General features: G+C 44.9%; 1 protein-coding gene across 3 annotated transcripts in view; it reads right to left on the bottom strand.

Moving 5' to 3' along the window:
* SHROOM3 (shroom family member 3) overlaps nucleotides 1–20,400 on the bottom strand; it is a 140,571-nt gene that overhangs the window by 91,762 nt on the left and 28,409 nt on the right. For 2 of the 3 annotated variants that reach the window (XM_030492613.1, XM_030492614.1), the window contains exon 2: nucleotides 7,996–8,150. In XM_030492613.1, coding sequence (XP_030348473.1) covers nucleotides 7,996–8,150 — 155 coding nt within the window. Of the gene's footprint in view, nucleotides 1–7,995; nucleotides 8,151–20,400 lie in introns of those variants that run through there. The other variant, XM_030492621.1, reaches the window with a different exon arrangement.

The following is a 20,400-nucleotide window of genomic DNA, read 5'->3' as shown; positions in this document are numbered from 1 at the left end:
AGCTAATTAAATCCCAGACAGTAAGGCTGTTGCCAGTGATGTCAGAATGAAATTCTGTTCACTGCTTAGCTGTCTGCCCCTTGTTTCACATTGGCCCTTCCTAATGAAATAGGAACTGTACCTTTTGCAAGGGCGTGGAGTAATGGGACGAGGGAAAATGGGTTCAAACTGAAATGGAGTTCGAGATGAGCTCTCAGGCAGAAGTTCTTCCCTGTGAGGGTGCTGAGGCGCTGGCACAGGGTGCCCAGAGAAGCTGTGGCTGCCCCATCCCTGGCAGTGTTCAAGGCCAGGTTGGACACAGGGGCTTGGAGCAACCTGCTCTAGTGGAAGGTGCCCCTGCTCGTGGCAGAGGGTTGGAACTGGATGAGCTTTAAGGTCCCTTCTAACCCAAACCAGTCTGTGGTTCTGTGATCTGCAACATCTGGCAGCTGGGGAGCTGAAAAATAAGGCGACATGACCAAAGGCACAGTGGAAAGCTGCGGAAGAGTTCACAGCCGAACATACGACAGCACTAGTCACAAGACCACCCTGCCAGCCCTTTACCAGTGTAAAGCCAGCTTTGCCCTCTTGAGCTGTCAATCTGAAAACTTCCATGTACATGTCCTTTCTCCCATTCCCCCAGTCATCACCCCTGAACAAATAACAACCATGCTGCAGCGCAGCTCTTTGTAATCATGCTCATGCACTGCTACCGCGTGGGGTGGGAGCCAATGCCTATTCTAATTAATTTCATTAAAAAACTTGGATTTATGCGATGCAATTTTTTGGCACACCATCAAATTCACCACAAAATTACATTAGTGTCATAAGAGGAAAGGATTAGCCCACAGAGTTCTTTGAAGAATTGTGTTGTTGGCACTTGCCTTTTTGTAAAAATGCCAGCAGCCTCCCCTCTCTCTAGGAATAGCCCATTTTCTCCTGGTCAATGAGGGAAATCATAGCTCAGCGAGGGCCTGAGCCAACGCTTTTCTGAGTCTGTGGGAATCTTTCCACCAATTTCCATGGGCTTGACTCGGCTCTGAGCCTCAGCTGTCAGATGTACTGACATCTTCCTCCCACACTTCAACACTTTGATAGGGTCTAAAGTCTCAGTTATAGTATCCCTGGGTGAATCCACAGTCTGCTCAGCTCCTGAATTAGCCAGCTCCCCTCTGACACTCCTGCTCTCAGGGTTGCAGCATATTTCCCCCAGCATCTCCCCCAGGTCTCCTCATTGAGGCAAGGGGGCTCAGGGACAGGGATGTGCCAAGAGAACAAGCTGAATAACCCAAGTGGCACAGGAAATCTGTAGGGAAGCATGAAAATGAACACACAGATTATGGTTATAGCCAAGGATAAGCTTAATCCTTTCTTTTTGTACAGTTTTTAGCACAACAGGAAAATGGGGATAACGTTTTCTATCCCCACTCCTCCTCTATTTGACTTGTACTTTTAGCTGAAATCTCTTTGAGACGGAAAAGAACTGCAGGAACTGCTGAGCTTGAGGCAGACACAACCCACCAACCACTAACACTGAAAATAGAAAATCAACTGCCTTGAATACTGATCTTTGCTATGTATGTATCTCTGCTTACACCTCACTACAGAGCTGTGCCAGAGAGAGATGATACAGTCAAATGTCCTTCACTTTACATAAAACATACTACGAGAACTGGGCAAACGCACACCCTTGGGACACGTAAAGGCATTAGTAAAGCTTTAGTTCGTAAGTATCAGGAGCAGTGTCAGCCACATAGTTTAACTGCAGTATCTATCTTATCATAGAACTCATAGAATGGTTTGGGACCATCAAAGGTCATCTAGTCCAACCCCCCTGCAATGACGGTGATAGCTAGCACCAAGCCCAAAGCATCAGATCTCTATTAAAACTGCTGCTGATGGGCATGAGCAGAGGATTCATACATGTTGCGTGTCTTGGAGGTGTGCAGATTTGCTGTAAAGCACAGCTCCTTTGAGATACATACTTCATGCCATCTAACTGGCTCTGTAAATGCAAGTGTCACCATCAGAGCCCCTCACATCCCAAGTCAGAAACTATGTGCTGGCCTGAACCCTAAGAATAACACCCCAGAAGAGCTCTGCAGGACTCCTGCATTTCAGTGTGTGCAGAGTAAGGGCCTAAAACATTGGTAATTCTCTGCAGAAAAGTTTTACTTGCTGTTCCACTAGCAAATTTTAATAGTGCTTTGCATTCATTAACCAAGACTGATGCTGGGTCCAAGAGTTTAAAGAATCAGAGGACCCAATTCTGGCCTGAGGTAACTCATCTGAACTCCATTCAAGTCAGCGGAGCTGCCTTTATAGCACCAAGAACATGGACCAAAGTGCACGTCAGGCTCACTTTACAGTATCCTGTCATCTCACAAATGACTTCATGTTTTCACCTCTGTCTTCCCCGCACCAGGCAATGGTGAATGCCACAGAAACTCTAAGGAATGGCTTGTAGGAGGCCTTAGTTCAAGCAGTGCCTGTGTTGGAAAGGGGGTCTGAAAGTTGTTGTCCCCATGGCTGTAGTTCCCTTCAGCATGATATTCGCAGAACAGCTACATTTGCCACCATGCCTCAGTGATCTAATTGCTGCTGTTACCAACATGTTGAATGTAAAACTATGTAAACAGTGTGACAGTGTGACAGCCATTCCTGCTTACTGACCTGTGGAAAAGGCTATTTTTGGCAACTGCTGTAGGCCACTGTGGTCACTGTAACGCAGACCAGGCAATGCCCACGTTTTGAGCCTTATCCTTAGCTGATACAAGCATGCACAACACAATTAGATTGAAATGATACCGCTGGAAAGGCCCAGGTCTTTTTTTAACTGCACCCAACTCTGCTTAGGTACTGAAGTTGGAGAGGAAGTGACAGAAAAAAACAAGCTGAAAAAAATAACCTGCCTTTCACAATTTAAAAACTAAGCCTATTTCTGTGGCTTGTAGCTTTCAAACACTCCATCTGGTTAAAGATCAACTATCTAAGGTAGTTTGCTGAGGACAGTAGGCAAATCTCTCACTACAAAATTAAATCGTAGAATCACAGACTGGTTTGGGTTGGCAGAAATCTTACAGCTCATCCACTTCCAACCTCCTGCCACAGGCAAGGACACCTTCCACTAGACCAGGTTGCTCCAAGCCCCATCCAGCCTGGCCTTGAACACCAGTGAGTGATACTTGCTCGTCCTTCCCTGTAGCACAGTGCTATCTTGTCTCTCTTGTGCTTGTTTGAAAGGCTGTTCCCCTCACTCATTCTGTTTAATTGCAGTGATTTGATCTGGCTAGCAGGGCACTCAAGCAGCAGTATGCTTTTTGCCTGATTGCTCAGCTATGAAATATATCAGAAAGAAATGAATGTGCTTTCTTCTGAGCCAGCAGAGGAAAGTGTTCTGAAAAGCCCTGTATTAAAAGGTGAGGAAGGAGAAAACAGGTAATTTTGTTGTACAGTTCTAAATGTTTTAAGAACCAGATGTCATAAAAAGGATTAGAACAGACCACCACGCTAAATTCACCTTGCCAGCGGGGTATGCACTGCAGGAAATCGTAACTCAGCTTACCAGGGACTGGAAGATGTACCTAAGGTACACTCAATAAGGTTTTCAATTCCCTGAGATGTAGAGAAGCTTTTACTCTGCCTTATTCTGGCTTCAGCACAATGAAGTGTGAAGTATGCACAAGCTTCTTCATAGCACGCCAGTTGCAGACCTGAGGTCTACAGGAATGAACACACATGTCTGCATCTGTTGTCCTGGAAATGAATGGACAAAACAGGCCCAGGGACGTAGCAAGGAATGGACAGAAAGAAAGGAATTGGCTTTAGGAACAGCCTTTTGAACAAGTGGGATATGAGCAGCCCTGTTACAGAAGCAGATTAAGGTTAATGTTTGAATACTGCCATTGGGGGCCCTTGAGCTGAGGAGGAGACAAACAAAATGCAGCTTGAGAGCATCAATGAAAAATCCTTTAACAGTTGTCTCCCAAACAGGGATTGTCTTACGGAACAGGCACAGTATTTACTTACCACTAGAGTTCATTCAGTCATCCTCTGCCTCTGCCCTACTGTAAATCCATGAGCAAGGAAGCAGAAAATTCACAACTTCACATGTCTCTCCTACTGCAAGTTCCTCCCTGATGTCAGCAGCACGTTTGCCCAGGAGTGAAAGGCAGACTGTAGTCCTCATAATAACTTCTCTGGTACTGGTTATTTATTTGTAACCATTCATATCCATTAATATTAATTATTCCTGTCAAATAGGAAATTTTTCTCATCTATTTATTTTAGTGTTTCCTCTCATACTGAATTTCCTCGGACTTTCCCTTCCCATTCCCTTCATTGAAACTATTCCCACTCTCTTCCTCTACTAAACTGATCAACAGACTGATGAATAACACATCAGTTCTGAGCTTTGCAGATGGCATTCCAAGGGAAATAACACATCGTTGCATCAGCCTGTCTACAGACGTAACAAGGTGTTGTAACATCAATTTTTGCTTAGTAACAGAAGTAGAGGCTCATTCTGCTGCCACTGGTACTAAAAGCTTACCTTTGTCCTGAAATAAAAACCAAGATTAAGTAGTAACCTGAGTATGCTACATGGGCTACACATGCGTATGGAGTGGGTTGAATGTATTCTGTTGCTCCTCTGATGGTCTCACTACAATACATCTGAATAAAACCTGTCTGTGCTTTCTGTCCATCATCGTGTCTGGTAACACATCACACTGCTGCTGTACAGAGTTCCTGGGTTTTAATTTTGAAAAACAAACAACCAAACCTTCAAAAACATGATGACCTTGAATATGCTTTGGAAAGAACCAAACCATATCCACCAAGCAGACTTTGCTATTGTTTGCATACAACTTTTAAGGGGTAAAGTCCCTGTCAGTCTGAGTTTGTGTCACTCCCTAAGCCAGAGCTCTCACAATACTGAAATCACAGACTAAAAATTCAGGTCACAAATGACTGGTCAAGGAGTTATCAGACTGCTGGTATTTGCAGCAAGCAACCCTAATCCACTTCAGCTAAAACATTACAGACAATTTACAAAAATTAGCATCTCAAGCACTCCAAAAATTATTTCTTTTCAGATGATGTAGTACTGCAAAACATCATTTTCTTGGCCACACAACAAAACACAATCCCAAGTGGGAAGCACACCAGTGCTTCCTTTACCATTCTCAATGGTTAAACTCGTTATGTCTGGGGGAAAGATAATCTGCACATCCTGTAGCTTTACCTCAAGCCTGGCTTGCAAACCTGTGTTTGTTCACATACATCACAGAGATATGCTGCCTGCCCAGCAGCAAGCCCCTAACTGAGATGAAGGCGCCGCGTGGCTCAGGTTCTCACTGAGCTGCTTCCCTTAATTTGTTTCTTTTGCATCTTGCCTCATTTGATTTCATATTGTTGGAAGCTTTTATTTAATGCAGAAGCTCACTTTCCCCTCGCTGCTTTCCTCTTTCTCACCATTCTGCTCTCGAATCCTTCTTTTATCCCCTCATTCACTTTCCCTCTAGCACTGGAGACAAAAATCTTTGTCTTCTACCTTGCCTGGAGGCCACCTTTGGTGACATAGAGAGAATTCAGAGCAACTAGTGACCCACTGCCCACAAAGCAGTCAGGACCTCACCCCTCTATTCTGCTGCTGCTTTCATGCCAGAACTGCAGGGTCAGCTGGGCCTGTGTCCAATTACCTGAACTGAAGGCTGGGCTTTTAGCTCCTAATTGCAATTTTCCAGTTCGAAGTTTATGGATCGTCACTGAGCTTTAAACGTGCACAAAGGGCTTAAAGTACCTTGGTAATTATGTGAATGTAACACTTCCTGAAGTTAAGGTGCTTGATCTTTCTAGTAGTGATGAAACGAAACCATGAAAGGCTCTGAACCAAATTTTCCTCAAACTCACTATAGTATTCCAAACCAGGAAAACATCACATGATCTTGCATATTCATTAAAAAGGAGAAGGTGAAAAGGTCTTGAGAACTTCAAAATAATGGAGAGAGAAACTATTACATTACACTGTGAAGTGTAATTTTGGAACATAAAAGACTGCTGTCTGTTGATTTTTGCAGAGGTGGATCACCTCCTCTTTCAGTAACTCATTAACCGTAACAAGAGTGATGCGATGGGTGCCCATCGGGCTTGCTCTGCCTCTCATGGTTCCTTCTGCATGTGAAAAACTAGACAAGGAAAGTAAAAAGTGGCTTGTGTTCTCTTTCAGCTTGAAGAAAGAGGCCTCAAAGATTTCTAAGGTTCTGTTATTCAGGGACCTCCCAAGGAAATATTAGGAAGTGCTGAATTTTGGCCTGGCTATGACACTGCTGACCTTGAGTATATCATTCCCCTGTGTATAAAGACATCTACGCATGTACACATGCATACATGTATGTGCATGTGAGCACATATGTCTGTGTGTGTGTGCATACATATCCAGGCAGAGAGAGTGCTTATTGACTCCTGGTGTCTTGTTTAAGACACAAGGAACCAACCTTCCCAATGTACTTTTCTCAGTTTGCAGGCTGCTAAAGGCAGCATGGGCAGGGTTCAGTCTCCACCAGAGGAATGCCACTCATGAAAATATCCAAGTGAAGTGGAGAGGAAGTCTGGGATGAAACACCTGCAATGGGACTCCAGGCTTTGTTTGTCTATCCTTTTCTCTTTCCTTTACTTTTTACCTTTTAGGTTGACAGATTAAATGCCAGAAACGATTCTCAATTCACACCAAACAGAACCAGTTATTTTACTAGTTTATCCCAGCAAAAATGAAACTAAACTGTGGCAAAAGGATTCTATTTTCACAATTTTGCAAAGTTAGTTTGAATTAAACATTTTGTTCAGTCAATAGAGTTGGACTACAATCCACATGGGCTTTCAATAAAAAACATTTCCTATGGCTACACAAAGCATCTAACACTTCTGTACATGAATATACAGAATCTGTCCTAAGTTCATTGTCAGTACCTAAAGGTGCTTTAGGTAAATAACAGAACATAGCCAGCAAAAGGACAAAATACACTCCAGAGAGCAGCAGGGTGTCTGAGCTGTTGGTACCTGCCCTATTTGGACAGCACTGCCCAGATGTTACTTGTTCCAACTTAGCAACCCAAGCTGACACCTTCTGTTTGGCTAACGACAGCTCCTCAGCTATGCTGATCTTGACCCAAATTCCCTTCTGGCCAAGTGTGCAAATTCAGTACAGAGCACTCCAGAAAGTGATACCAGCTATCACCTAACTGGCACAGCAAAAACTGTTGGGACATGCACACAGTAAAAAACATAAAAGAAGCATCTCTATAAAGGTCTTAAATGCCCCCAGTTCCAGACCCAAACATCTCTGATTCAAAATGCACATCAAGATTCAGGTTCTGTGCCCTAACCCCAAAACAAACAGTTATTTTTCATGTCAATGCAGGCCATGCGAGGTGCAAGATATCACTCATTCAGTGATAGCACAAAGGCTGTGGCTCAAAAGATGCATGTGAAATAGCTGCTCTTCCCCTAGATCATTGCCTGAGAAGAGTATTGGTCAGACTGCTCTCAGTCAGTGCAGCCAATCTGTCACTCACCTGCATGAAACAGCTCCAAATCTTGCTGAGACCAGTGGAAATCTTCTGCTGTCACAGCAACAGTGATAACATGCAGCAAATGAGGCAAGAGATATGTACAGAACTGCCACCCTTTCACAGGGAGCCCCAGGCACTTTGAGGGAAGATGGGACTGCTTGTAAATCACTGAACAGGCATCCTGGATTGTCATGTGGCAGGGGAGCAGTGGAAGAAAGCTGAGTAAGTATTTCACATGCTTGGAGGTATCAGTGACAAAGGAGTCATAGATACGTTGCCTGAGACGAACAAACATTTGCTTGGGCTCATGCCTGCGTGCTTAAAACGAGGCTTTTGCCAAGACCAGGCCGAGTCAGAGGCTTTCAGCTGGAGATGTGAGGGGAATGGCTGTGATACCCTGCAAGGGCAGGAGAGAGGCTGGGAAGGAGTGTTGGGTCTTGCCTACCTGCGGACGACTAGCTTCAGTTTCTTGTAGGACCCTTTCACGAGGGAGATGGCCTCTCTCCTGGAGCTGCTCAGTTCCACCTCATTGATGTTCACCACTTCATCACCAGCCTGCAGCTTGGAAGGCAGGGAGTCTGCTTTACCTCCCTCTTTGATCTGCACAGGAAAGAGAGGAGAAAGAAACAGTGAGACATGACTGCTACAGTTTGACTACCACGTGCACAGCTGAGTGTGCATTTCTATTGAAGGAATTGGGTATACCAGCTCCAGACTCAGCTCTCTGGCTAAGAAATGTTGCCTCCCTTTGCCAGCCAGCTTCTTTAAAGGTCTGTGCTTGCCTCTCCTACATTTCTTATGGATAGAAGCGGGGAATCAGCAGCCAAATTAATCATGCCAAGAAGCATTGATTTGAATAAGCCTGAAAAGTCTTTGATATTTGGAAGCAGTAAATGCCAGCACAACAGCCATGGAGCATCTCCTAATGAGAGCATCCAGGCACAAGCCCAAGGGCAAAGCTGGGATTAGAAGAGCTTGGATGTGATGTTTTTGTTCAAGCTCCTCTTCGTGCTATAGATGGCTGATTAACAGCAGCTTCTTACTTACTGGCCAGCTACAAAGCAGATGCACATAGGTGTATGTAGTCTATGGCATGCAGCACCTCTGTAGGGATTTAAAGGAAGTGGAAAATTATTTTAATTTTAGGACAAAGTAAGCAGGCTGCTGAAAGCTGTGTAGTGGCAAAGGCAGACGGAGAATCCTAGGGCACTCTCCTCTGTTTTGTGTGCTCCTTCAGAAGGATAATCTCTCCCTTCAGGCCTTCACCTTTCCAGACATCTTATTGAGACACAGAAATGTATCTGAATCGGATAAAAACTCTGAGCCAGCCAGGGGAAGGGCTGTTCTTTGCAGGGATACCATTTCCTGAGCAGTGAAATTGCACACACACTGCTGGAAGTTACTTTTATTTCAAGTCATGCCAGGCAATGTGTAATTGAGCCATAACCCAGACATGTAACTCAGCAGATGTAGATGTTTACCTGAACATTAGTTTCAGCGTTGAATGGTGATTTCTCACACGCAAAGCCAGTCTGCTATCCTGAACAATAATATTCCAGCTCATACACCTTCTAAAACCTAAAATCTGACTTTCACAAACGTTAGCTAACAAATTCTCTGACAGCCCCCCACCCCACAAAGGCAGGTAAAAATCATTGTCACTCATCCTACCAGGAAATCATTCCACTGATGGATGATTTTTTTCTTTTCTTCTTAAGAATGAATGAAACCACAGGAATGAGGCTTCATATAAAGAGCCTTGTATCACAATTACCAGGAAGAGCGAGATGAAACATTAGACCTTGCTGCCATCATAAATAAATATCAAACTAAAAATGCAGTATTGCTCCAGTTGGTTGCTCCTGTACAGGAAAAGAGGTTGGTATTGTTTCCATAAAATACAATAGAGCAGGACACTCTGGGTTAGATTACCTTGTGATACAGTCAACAGTAGAGATTTTTTGGTTTTGTTTTGTTATGTTAGATTGCATACAATGGAGAAAAGGCATTCCTGGAAAAACATCTCCTGTAACAAATAGCAGTTACTTCAAAGGCTGAGACTCCCATCAGAAGCATTTGTATTAACTTCTGTCTTGATGAACCTTGACCTTAAAAAATCAACAAAATCCTGATCTGTGCTTTATCCTCTAGTAATCCCAGTTGTATTTATATTCTGGTTTCTATTATATTTATATTCTAGGTTTTTTTCACTCCACAGGATCACTGCTTTAAGGTTCTCTTTGCAATCACATGAGCTAGACATTTCTTTTTCTCCTCTCTTTTACCGAAAATTTGGGTTCTTCCATAATCACCTTTATAAGTAATGTGAAATCGAAGACTTATAGGCAAGACTCAACCCCACAATACTTCTGATAAGGTTGCTAACATTCTGAGCAACCCTGAAAGAAATCTTTCTTCAAATCCTGAGGTGTTCCAGCTTCTGCCTATGTCAAAGGCTCTTAAACTGCAGCTTGCAAGGCCACATAGCAGCCACAGAGCCCCAGTAAAGAATGCCTTTAAGGACAGTTTACTAGCATGAGTACGGAGTCACCTGTAATTAATTCCAGAGGCTGATAATGACCTGCTTTGCTCCTGTGTGCTTAAACTATCCACAAAGACCTAAACCGAGACCCATATCTTTGTGATTAGAAGCTTTTGATGGCAGCATCGAAACCTTATTATCTACATACCTAGAGAGAACATCAATGGAGATATGGATTGATCTTTTGTTCTTTATACAGTTACCTCACCTGTTAATAATCTGTTAGCCTCTCATGTGCCTATTGCTTTGGTACAGTTGTGTCATCTATTTGGCTGGAGTTCCCTGGATTCAAATTCCTTAAAGTTCCTGGAGGAAAACATTTACAAGAGGCCCGTGACCTGGCACTGCCACTCAGTGTCCAAAGACTCCCGGGTTTCCAACAAAAGCCCAGAAACAAGGCACTAGCTCATATGCTCCATGTTCATTTCTTCTCTCTGAATGCCTCTAAAAATATTTGTGTTTAAGGAGTGGTGACATTGCAAGAAAAGGACTGAATGATTCAAACAAAACAAGCTGCACTATAAACACAAAGCTCTATCTCTACCCAGTGTAACAATTATCAACAAAGCAAACAAACCTCAGCATACATGGAACCTATTTACATGAACACCTGCTTCACTGGGCAAGGCTGAACAAAGCCCAGGGTGGAACTGTGCTGGCTCTGCGGTGCACGGAGCAGTTAAGGATGGAAGATCTTGCAAAGCAGACAAATAACACACGGGCAGGCCACTTCTGCACGTGGTTACCTTCTCTGAGCAACCATCTCACGCTGCGGACCAGGTCCCACATGAGAGGAAATGAGAAGGCAACTCTCCAGCTCTTCCCTGAAGTTCAAGTGGTTCTAAGTGTGTCAGGCAGCAAGGGCAGAGCCAGCAATACAGCCTGTTGTTTTAAGTGTGCAGGTTGTGCTGGAGTAGTTCAAGGAGCCACAGCATTGCCAAAACCACCCTCAACAGTCACTTGCATCAAAAATGTAATCAATAGCCAGTAAGACCTCTTATGGTTTATTTAAGCTGAGAAAAACAAGGTGATATGCAGCCAGCAAACCCTGTGGGTGTAGTAGGAGTCTGTTGGAGCCTGCCAAAGGCTTAAGTTTTTTTTCTTTTTGGCTGGACTGAGCCAACTCCTTTGCCAAGTTGAGTTATGAAGGAGTTATGGTGGAGGAACACCTGAAAACTAGGCTGGTTTTGGACTCCATGTGCTGGGCTAAACCTTACAGCGCTGGATTCAATGGCTGGTCTTAAGTGCAGCTGCCCAGGCGCTGCCACATGTGGAGAAGAACCCCTCTCCTTGAAACCAGCAGGAGCATCTGTACAGCAGAACATTTGTCCATAGCACAAAGACTCTTGGATTCTGTGCCTCAGTTTCCCACCTGTAAAATGGACACAATCCTTACAGCCTTTGTCTGTCCTGTCAATTTAGCGCATGAGCTCTCTGTGGGTGACGATGATCCACGTCTTGGCTCTCATTCCAGGGGCAGTCTCTGCAAATTCCTAGCTCACAGGCCCTGACCCTGGGGAGAGTCTGTGATGGACAGAACCGTGCAACAGGGAAGTATCCCCTTCCAGATGATGTCCCACCAAGCATCTACATGATGGTTCCTACTTCCTGCGAAATCCCATCAAACTTCCGTGACTTCAGCATCTCACACACACACCCCTATTTCCTTCTTCTGTTTTCCACAAACATACCTAGCTGGTTCTTTCAGAAGGAGAGACCAAGATCTTCCCTGCCAAGCTGGCCTCTCCTGAAATGCGCCCACTTCAGAATGCCTCAATAGTCTCCTCAGGCTGACGCAGACTCAAGTCCCTTCAGTTGTCTTTGCTGCAGTAATGCTTTCCATACCTACTGCCCTTTCCTGAAAATCCCAAAGGCCACTCCCAGTCCTGCGTTGCATTAACACTCCAGTCCATTTGCTTGCATTAGAGGAGGCTTCTTGTCATTCAATAGATCCTGCAGCAGACTTTGAACCCATCTGTTCTCTTTTTTGGCTTACTGTAAAAGCAAGAAGTTGCTTAAGCAGATCACCAAGGATACATAAGACTTACTACTACTGTCTTTTGTTTGGTTTGCTATGGTTACTGTAGGTTCAGAGAATGCTGTCTAACTGAGACAGACCCCTTCTTGAGTATTTTAAAGAAGTTTTCTTTATTTATTCCTTTTTTTCCCTTTCTTTGAGGAGCTTTTGTAACAACAAATTCTCTGTAGCTTTTAAGATGGATTATCCTATCTTTGTGTCCTTTATGTTATGAATGGTGCGTGTGATTCCTAAACTGTTAACCTGCTGAAGTTTCTTAATAAAAAAAGAAGCAAGCAAGCAAATATGTATGCACACTCTATGTAGTTGTACAAGGAAAGCTGTACCACACAGCAGGTTAGTACAACTCCTGAGGGACACCAGGAGCTGCTCTGGAAAAACACGCATAGCTGCGTGTTCTCAGAAGCAGCAGCAATTGCAATGGCAAACTACTGCCCTTTTCATGTCAAATATTCTAATGATGGGCAGGGAAGCATCACAAATGAACTGCTGGAGGTGGCTGTCTGGAATTCTTAAGCTGCCAAAAAAGATTTTATAGGAAGTGACAGGGTGAGAGAGAACGAAATTTTGCTCCACGAAAGAATTGAGAGGCAGCTTCCACGATCTGCCCAGGAGCAGCATTACAGAAAGATGTTCTCTGATTTAGACCTCTTGTTTTCACATATTTTACTGGAATCACTTTTATTGTTTCCAGTGGAACAATGCATTTCCGGGGAATCTGGGGTTCATCTCTTCTTCACAAGGCCATTAGCACTAGTGCAACTTGGGGGAAAGGGTTAAACCAGCTGTGCATTGGAGAGAAAACACAGGAAAACTGTGGCAGATTCATCAGTCGAGATTTTAACCACTCCTCAATGACCAGGCTGGAGCACCAAACAGGTTAAGACTGGGGTCTTTCATTTACCTGTCCACTATTAGGTGTAATACAGCCACAGCACCATCCAGCAAGAGCAGTGCACACACTTGCTCAGTAAGCTCGTTGAGTAGCTGTTTGCTTCAGGCTCCGTGTTGGAAATGGAGATTTTTAAGCCCCTGTGGAGTTCAGCAAAGGTTCTCAACCCTAAAAACCAAGTTGCAGAGCCGCTGTATGACTCGAGAATATGCTGCTCCCCTCATTCAGAGTCAAAGCTGTGTCACAACTTGGCGCAGCGAGTGTTTCCCATGCAACAGACAGAAAATCCTCCCCGTTGTCCCTAACCCTCGTGTCAGAGAGACAGACCAGTTAAGACAATTCAATCAAAAAATAGTTAAGCCAAAGGTCTCCCCCTGGAGCTGTGTCTCTGCTGGATTTCCCCATCCCTGATGCAGACATACATCTCCAGAGAATTCAGCTATTGACATTTACTCCAAGCAAAATAAAGTGTTTCCAAATTATTGTTTTATTCTGCAGGAAATCAAGGAAGGGATTTTTTCTCACAGTGCTCTGGATCGTGCTACAGTAACATTTCTGCTCCCAGTTACAAAGCAGAGTAGCGCAGAGACTAGTTTATTCCAGGCAGCCACACAAGGTTCACATGGAATGAATTCACTTCGAGAGGCTGAACTTATTCAGTAGAAGAACAAGTTAAACTACATGGTTTGAAGGGTTAGCAGGGCTAGGAAATCTTTCTGGAACTTCCAAAAAAATAATCTGTTATTTAACACAGGCCAAACAACATAATTTCTCCCACACTCAGCCTGAAACACGTTAATGAACATACTTACTTCGCTTGGAGCAAGAAACCTAGCAAGAACTCCAGCCCCTACCATTCACAACTTCTGGCATCCCCAGGCTTATTTTCCAGATACTGCGTCAGAGGAGCACCTCTGTAAATCTAGTCACCACATTGGCAGTGACCAGCTCTGGTTTTAATGTTGTGGCCAAGAAACTCAGCAGTATTTGAGCCTGTACAGAGAAGAGGCATGAACTCAGGCTGCTCCAGAATGTAACAGATAGCTCATGGCTTTTTTGCAGTGTGTGTGTCTCTGGGGACAGACAGATTGATTTATTTCCTACCTGTCAGGGCATCAGCTTTCCTGCCCCTCCACTGAATTCATCAGCTCAGGCTCTAAGCAAATATACAACATGCTGCCTCGATTTTCAGAACTGCTCATTTTTTTCAGAGCAGGGATTTCAGGCAAGCGACTTGTATTTACCCAAACTGGAATCTGTCCACAATGCTGAGAGAAAATGCTACAGAGCCTCTGATACAAAGGGGACCAGGACATCACCTTTAATAGGTATTCCCAAAGGCCAAAATGAAGCACATGCAGCAGCAGCAAGGTGTTGCCTGTTCCCCACCAAGTGCTACAGATCCAGATGGAAATCTGCTACCCCTTGACGACTAAGCACTACCCTTTCTCTACAGCCCCTTCTCTCCCTGCCTGCACCTGCACTACCCCAGGACAGCAGAAGCGTTCCTGACCCTATGCCTGGCTGCACACCCAGCTGTCCCCTCCTGAGAGGAAAACCCAGCCAGGAGCAGAGGAGTAACCAGACTGCTTTCTTCTAGTCTCCAAACGTGGATGATCTGGAAAGGACCATGATCTTTTCCAGTATAATTTACTGAGGACAAGCATCAAAGCAGCAATCCAGCTGCAGAAATGCCACTGTGATCCATGCAGGGTGGATGCAAGTTACTGACAAGAGGGGAGGATTCAAGGTCATTCCCAGGACTCCCCTGCAGGCTCCAACACTTCCACACCTTTCCATTTCCTGCGTGATTGTTTCCTGTCCTGGGAGCAAGGTTAATCTCAGCAGTCAGCCCCTGAGCAAAAAGTGGGAAGAAGTGAATGGAAAACAGATTGCTGGCTTCAGCTGCAAGAGATAAGAAGACATGCATGGATGAGTTTGCGTCTGACTCCGTTCGGTGACTCTAAATTCATAAGCCAGTGGAGGAAAGAAGGCTTAGCTCTTAAGATAATTTTCCACCTTCTTAAGCACAGAACTGTTAGGCTCCCACAGACATTTTTACATTTAGAAGTGTAAGGGGCAGGGGAAATCAAGTCTGATTTCAATTAATGCACAAAGAAAGATGGATCTTAACTACAGCCCTGATTCAGACCTTCAAGAGGCCTCCAGGATCCTTTCTGTAACAAGAGGCAAAACTAACAACAAATTTTCTCCACCACTCTCCACACGTACAAGACAAGGAACTACTCTGTGTTTGCTTTATGGTAACAGCTAGAGCCATATCAGGTCCCTCTTTTAGAGGCAGAGTGCAAACACATCATCACAGACACTTCCTGCCACAAACCTTACAGTCTAAATGGACTGGTGTCGTAGTTTAAGCCCAGCCAGTAACCCAGAACCACGCAGCCACTTGCTCAATCCTCGCCGCTTCCTCCCCCTGCTCCCGGAGGGATGAGGAGGAGAATCAAAAGAATATAGCTCCAACGGGTTGAGATAAGAGCAGTCCAGTAACTAAGGTATAATACAAACCACTGCTGCTACCACCAATGATAATAACGATTAGTGAAATAACAAGGGGAGAGGATACAATTGCTCACCACCCGCCGACCGATACCCAGCCCGACCCGAGCAGTGATCTGGGCCTTCCGGGTAACTCCCCCCGGTTTATACACTGGGCATGACGTGCTGTGGTATGGAATACCCCTTTGGCTAGTTTGGGTCAGGTGTCCTGTCTCTGCTTCTTCCCAATTTCCCCTCCTCCCTGGCACAGCATGAGACTGAGAAAGTCCTTGATCAGAGTAAACATTACTTAGCAACAACTAAAAACATCGGTGTTATCAGCGCTGTTCCCAGGCTAAAGTTGAAAACACAGCACTACTACTAAGAAAGAGAAAAATAACTGTTACAGCTGAACCCAGGACAACTGGTTAGACAGACAGAGAGACAGGAAACAGAGATGTGGAAAAGCTGTGACAACAGCAAGCAGAAAGACAGTGGCAAAGCTTGTCACAGTGGCATTTGCAATATGTGGACTGAACCTAGAAGCAAGGAGAAGCAAAAGCATCTGCAGGACAGGGGGGAAATCAGCTTGTCTTCAGCCAGCTGTGACATGCCCAGGGACCATTGGCAAAATGACATTACAGTGGCAGCAAACAGTCCTTCTGCTATCCCAGGGAGACAGGAAAAAGGTGGCTGGAGGACAGGAGGTGGCTTCTTCCCTGGCTCTCCCACCACTCAGCTCCCTGCTGCTCCATGCCAGGGGAGCCAATATTTCAAACATCATTAATGCTTCTTCCTACCTTTCCCTCCTGCTGTTGACAGCACCCAGCAACCAGATAAGACAAGGAAAAAAAGCACTGATTTGCACCTGAGTCACAGCCAGAGCAACTGCAGAAAAGCAACGCCTGTGCAGGTGTGCAGTGATGCTCAGCCCCTTGCAGAGTAAAACCTGAGGGATGGCTTCCTCCTGCTCTTGTTCTATTTTCTGCACAAGGCCAGCTTTTATCCCAGTGGAGGCTTGCCTGCAGAACACACCCTCCCCATGCACGTGGGAATCAGAGAGCTTTACTTCTTTGTTCACTGTTTGGTTTTTGCAAACAATCCCTTCCACACATGCCACAAAGGGTATATTACCAGGTGATACAAATACTGGGGCCTGGAGCATGTTAGCTTGATCCTGTTTGGTCTGCAGTGATTATCGCGGTGATATCAGCTCAAGGGGCTACAAGAACTCATGCCCTGTTACTCTGTTGTATCTGATCCAGCTCGCCCCTCTCCAGGGCACACAAAGCCAGTGACTGCACATGTCTGAGAATTAATATTTGCTTTGTAATGTGAGAGTTAAAAATAGCTGCCTGTCAAAGAGTCTGCTGGAAAGGTCTTCTGCTCTGCTCGAAGCACACCCAAGGTTTCTGCACTCAGGGCTTCTTTTTTTCACCCTGCTTTGCTGTCCTGCCCCCAGCTTCACAGTCCTTTCTCATATTTCTCACAAGTTTTCAATAATTAAAAACCTAGTTCCTATGACATTTAGACAGCAAGCCATTACAGCCTAGGCGGGGGCCTATGAAACGTGTGGCTACCCAACATATGAGAGAGCTCTGCCTCAAAGCTGCTGCACGGCTACTGACTCTATCACAGCAGTGCAATTTGGAAGTGCACGGCAGCTGAGGGGCACTGGCAAACCCAGGTCTCCTCACATGCCACCATTTCTATCACGTTCCTGGTGTGCAAGGTGCCACTCATCATACTCATCATTGTCTCCATCCTGACCATCGTAGCAGGAGCCACTGCAGCTTTACCTGCAGAGATGAACTGAGCCTAGTGCTTCATGTTTCTCACCCAGTGTCATGCTCCAGAAGAAGCTGGAGATGGGTCTGTGGTAATGGTTGCAGTTATTAAACCTGAGGTAAGATACTGTTAAGGGACCACCTGCACCCTAAAAACCCCAGGATTTTTAGTCAATGACATGAACTGCCCCCTAATCCTTTCCACGGGGACCTGTACAGACCCCCCCTACCATCTCCAACCAGCCCTTCTTGATGGTTGCAGTGCATCCCCCGAATGGGGAGACGTCATGGACCAACAGTTGCTCACAAACCAGAATGTAAAATGTGCAAGGACTGCCCCACCTGAAGCAGCGTCACCTTCTGCACCGAGTGCAAACCAACAGGCATAGGAACGTTACTACGCTTTTGCTGTCGACAGTTTCTTTTGCTTTGCATGCTCTCTTCTCACACCATGACCTTATGTACCCTCTCTCCTCCTGTCCTTGCCATCTAGGGAAACAAACCAGTTGGAGATGCATCTGCTAAGTTATATTTGTTACCTACTCCAAGGACTATTTTTCAAGCCTGGGGAAAGCCAAACCTACCATCACAGGATCTGCCATAGTAGGAAATGTAGTTATTTCTTTAACCTCCCTCCTGTCTGTTCTAAAAACAAGGAGCAAATAACAACATTGGAAACTTGCCTTTCAATCCTTGTTACATAGCACTGTCTTGTGCCCTTTTTTTACAAGATGCCTCACACGTCTTCCCAGACTTTTGTATTCCTTTTCTATACTTGCTGTTCTCACCTATATTGCCATAATCCCTGGAGGCTGTAGCTTGATGGGGTGACCAGCTGCCGTGAGACTTTCTCTGGATTGTGTCTTTTTGAGGTAACCGGAAAATATTTCTGAGAGAACATCTGAGATGTACACGCCAGTGATCAGTTCAAAGAAGAAAGAAGTCAACCAGCAGGCTCTAAAAGTGGTGAGAATTTTTTTCACAGGATTAGACAGTAAACTTCCCACCTTGGCATATTGCTGATATGAATTCCAAAGAGAAATGTCAAGAAAATCTGCCCTGCAATCAGGTAATGCCGTAAATTAGGTAAACCTTTGGGATTTTCTGGCTACACGGACAGGTAGTACTTATCTCTTCTGGAGATAGGTCCTTGGCCCCAGCATGGCCAGTTACTGCTTTTGATATTTGTCACTTCTCCTTCCCTTATTTCCCTTCCCCAATATTAATAATTCCATTACACCTCTAATAAACAGCAATAATAGTAGTAGCGATCCTCAAGAACTTTCATTCCCTTAGCTAATTTGCCCTTCCAACACCATGGGAAGAAGCAGGAAGTATTGTTCTTAAATTAGAGAGAAGCAAAACCAGAAGCAATGTTGATGTAACTTGTCTAGGGTCACAGAAAGAATCACACATTAGTGCTGGAGTTGCCCTCTCTGCTCTGACTGCCAGGTCACGCTGTACCAATGCCAAATGAGACTCTCTCTTCTCTTTAATGTTTCTACCATGGCCCCAGCACTGAGCCATTTTCTCTCAGGGCAATTTTCCCTTTCCTACAACCAAGAGGAACTGCTCTTGGACATTCTTCCACCTATAATTCTGGTTCTCCACTGTGGTTTTCCTCTCCCTCATGCTATCATTTCCCGTCCTCTCTTTTGCCCTATATTCACTTCTTCATCGTGCTCCTCCTTCCTACTAATGCAAACTAACAACCACTAAACAGTCTATATCTGAAAACAAAACAGATGATGCAGCAGATCCATGCTTGATGAACAGACTGGAGCTCTTGCCAGGCATTCAACAGCTGCCTAAGGGATTTAGACATTCACTTCTTGCTCATTTTAATGAGAATCAGACATCAATATTTTTAGGGACTCTTTGAAGATGAAAGCTTAGAGCAGCTGGCAGCAATTAAAACACAGCTCGACATCAAGAGACATGTCCTTCAGGGCAAGGGAGTTGTGCTGCTAGGTAATGAAAAGGAAACGGTAACAGGCTCTCCAGAAGCAGCAGGGCCGGTTCATTACGGCACAGCAGCGCGATGCTCACACACACGCCACAATAACACAGCAAGAACTCCCCTCGAACCAGGCAATGGCAACAGCGCGAGGCTCAGGCCGACAGTGCCAGGACAAAAGAAGAATTTTATGGTCCAAGCCCTTGTAATCACATCACACTTGGCAAACCCTTTCTTTATTCCCCTGGCCTCCTATAATTATTAAAAAGTCTTCTCAAGTGAATTTAGTGCCCATGAAAGATGCCAGGCTCATAGCCCTGGAGATTCATCTTCCCTGCCTACAGATCAGTCTTCCTCCCTGGCCCCTTGTGTCCACTGCACCTCCAGTGTGTTTTAGCACTTTCTTGAAGGAATAGCCTCTTGGAGACAAAAGGAAGACCATTTCTCTGCTCCACAGGTCCAAGTGCAGCAGCTATTTTTAAAAAATGGGCGTTTGTACATCATGAACTTATTGCTTCTGATCCCACACGCACTGGAGTGTGGGAGCACATCATACAAAGGCATGGCTATCTGCAGGACCAGTGGCCATGTGAAGACCACTTCATGGCACCATCTGTAAGAGTCTTCTCATCCCAAATCAAGCCATGAAAGGAATTCCCTGTCAACATTGTGTGTGATGCCAAAATAACCCCCAAGTAGTAAAGAACCATAATCAAATACTCAGAAATGATTGAAAGCACAGGAGGGAGTGGAACAATCAGTTTCAATTTCACACAGAAAGAATTAATATCTTAAAGATCCAAGTGTCCGCGTAGCTCTAACCACCATCTAACACCAATTGTGCAGTCTTAGATGTGCACAAGTGTTTTCCTAAACAGGGTCCTACCAGGCTATCCACATGGAACCGAAAAGCCTGTTCTTGCTCAGGACTTGTGGATGTCTTGCAGGACTTTGTGGTCTTACTGGGAGCAGCAGAGAGATGGAGCAATAAATTCTGCGTGGGAGAATCCCAGCTTTGGTCTGTTTGTTCCAATCCCTCGCCTTGCAGTCACTCTCCTTGTCCCCTGCTGCCACACTGCGGCAGTTCGAAATTCGAGAGACAGCTGCTTTTCTCTGTACTATCTATCTTCTTTGT

This window comes from Strigops habroptila, chromosome 7 (assembly GCF_004027225.2).
Source record: "Strigops habroptila isolate Jane chromosome 7, bStrHab1.2.pri, whole genome shotgun sequence".
Taxonomy (NCBI): Eukaryota; Metazoa; Chordata; class Aves; order Psittaciformes; family Psittacidae; genus Strigops; species Strigops habroptila.
The sequence above is the reverse complement of the archived record's forward strand: the minus strand, read 5'-3'. Positions and strand labels throughout refer to the sequence as shown.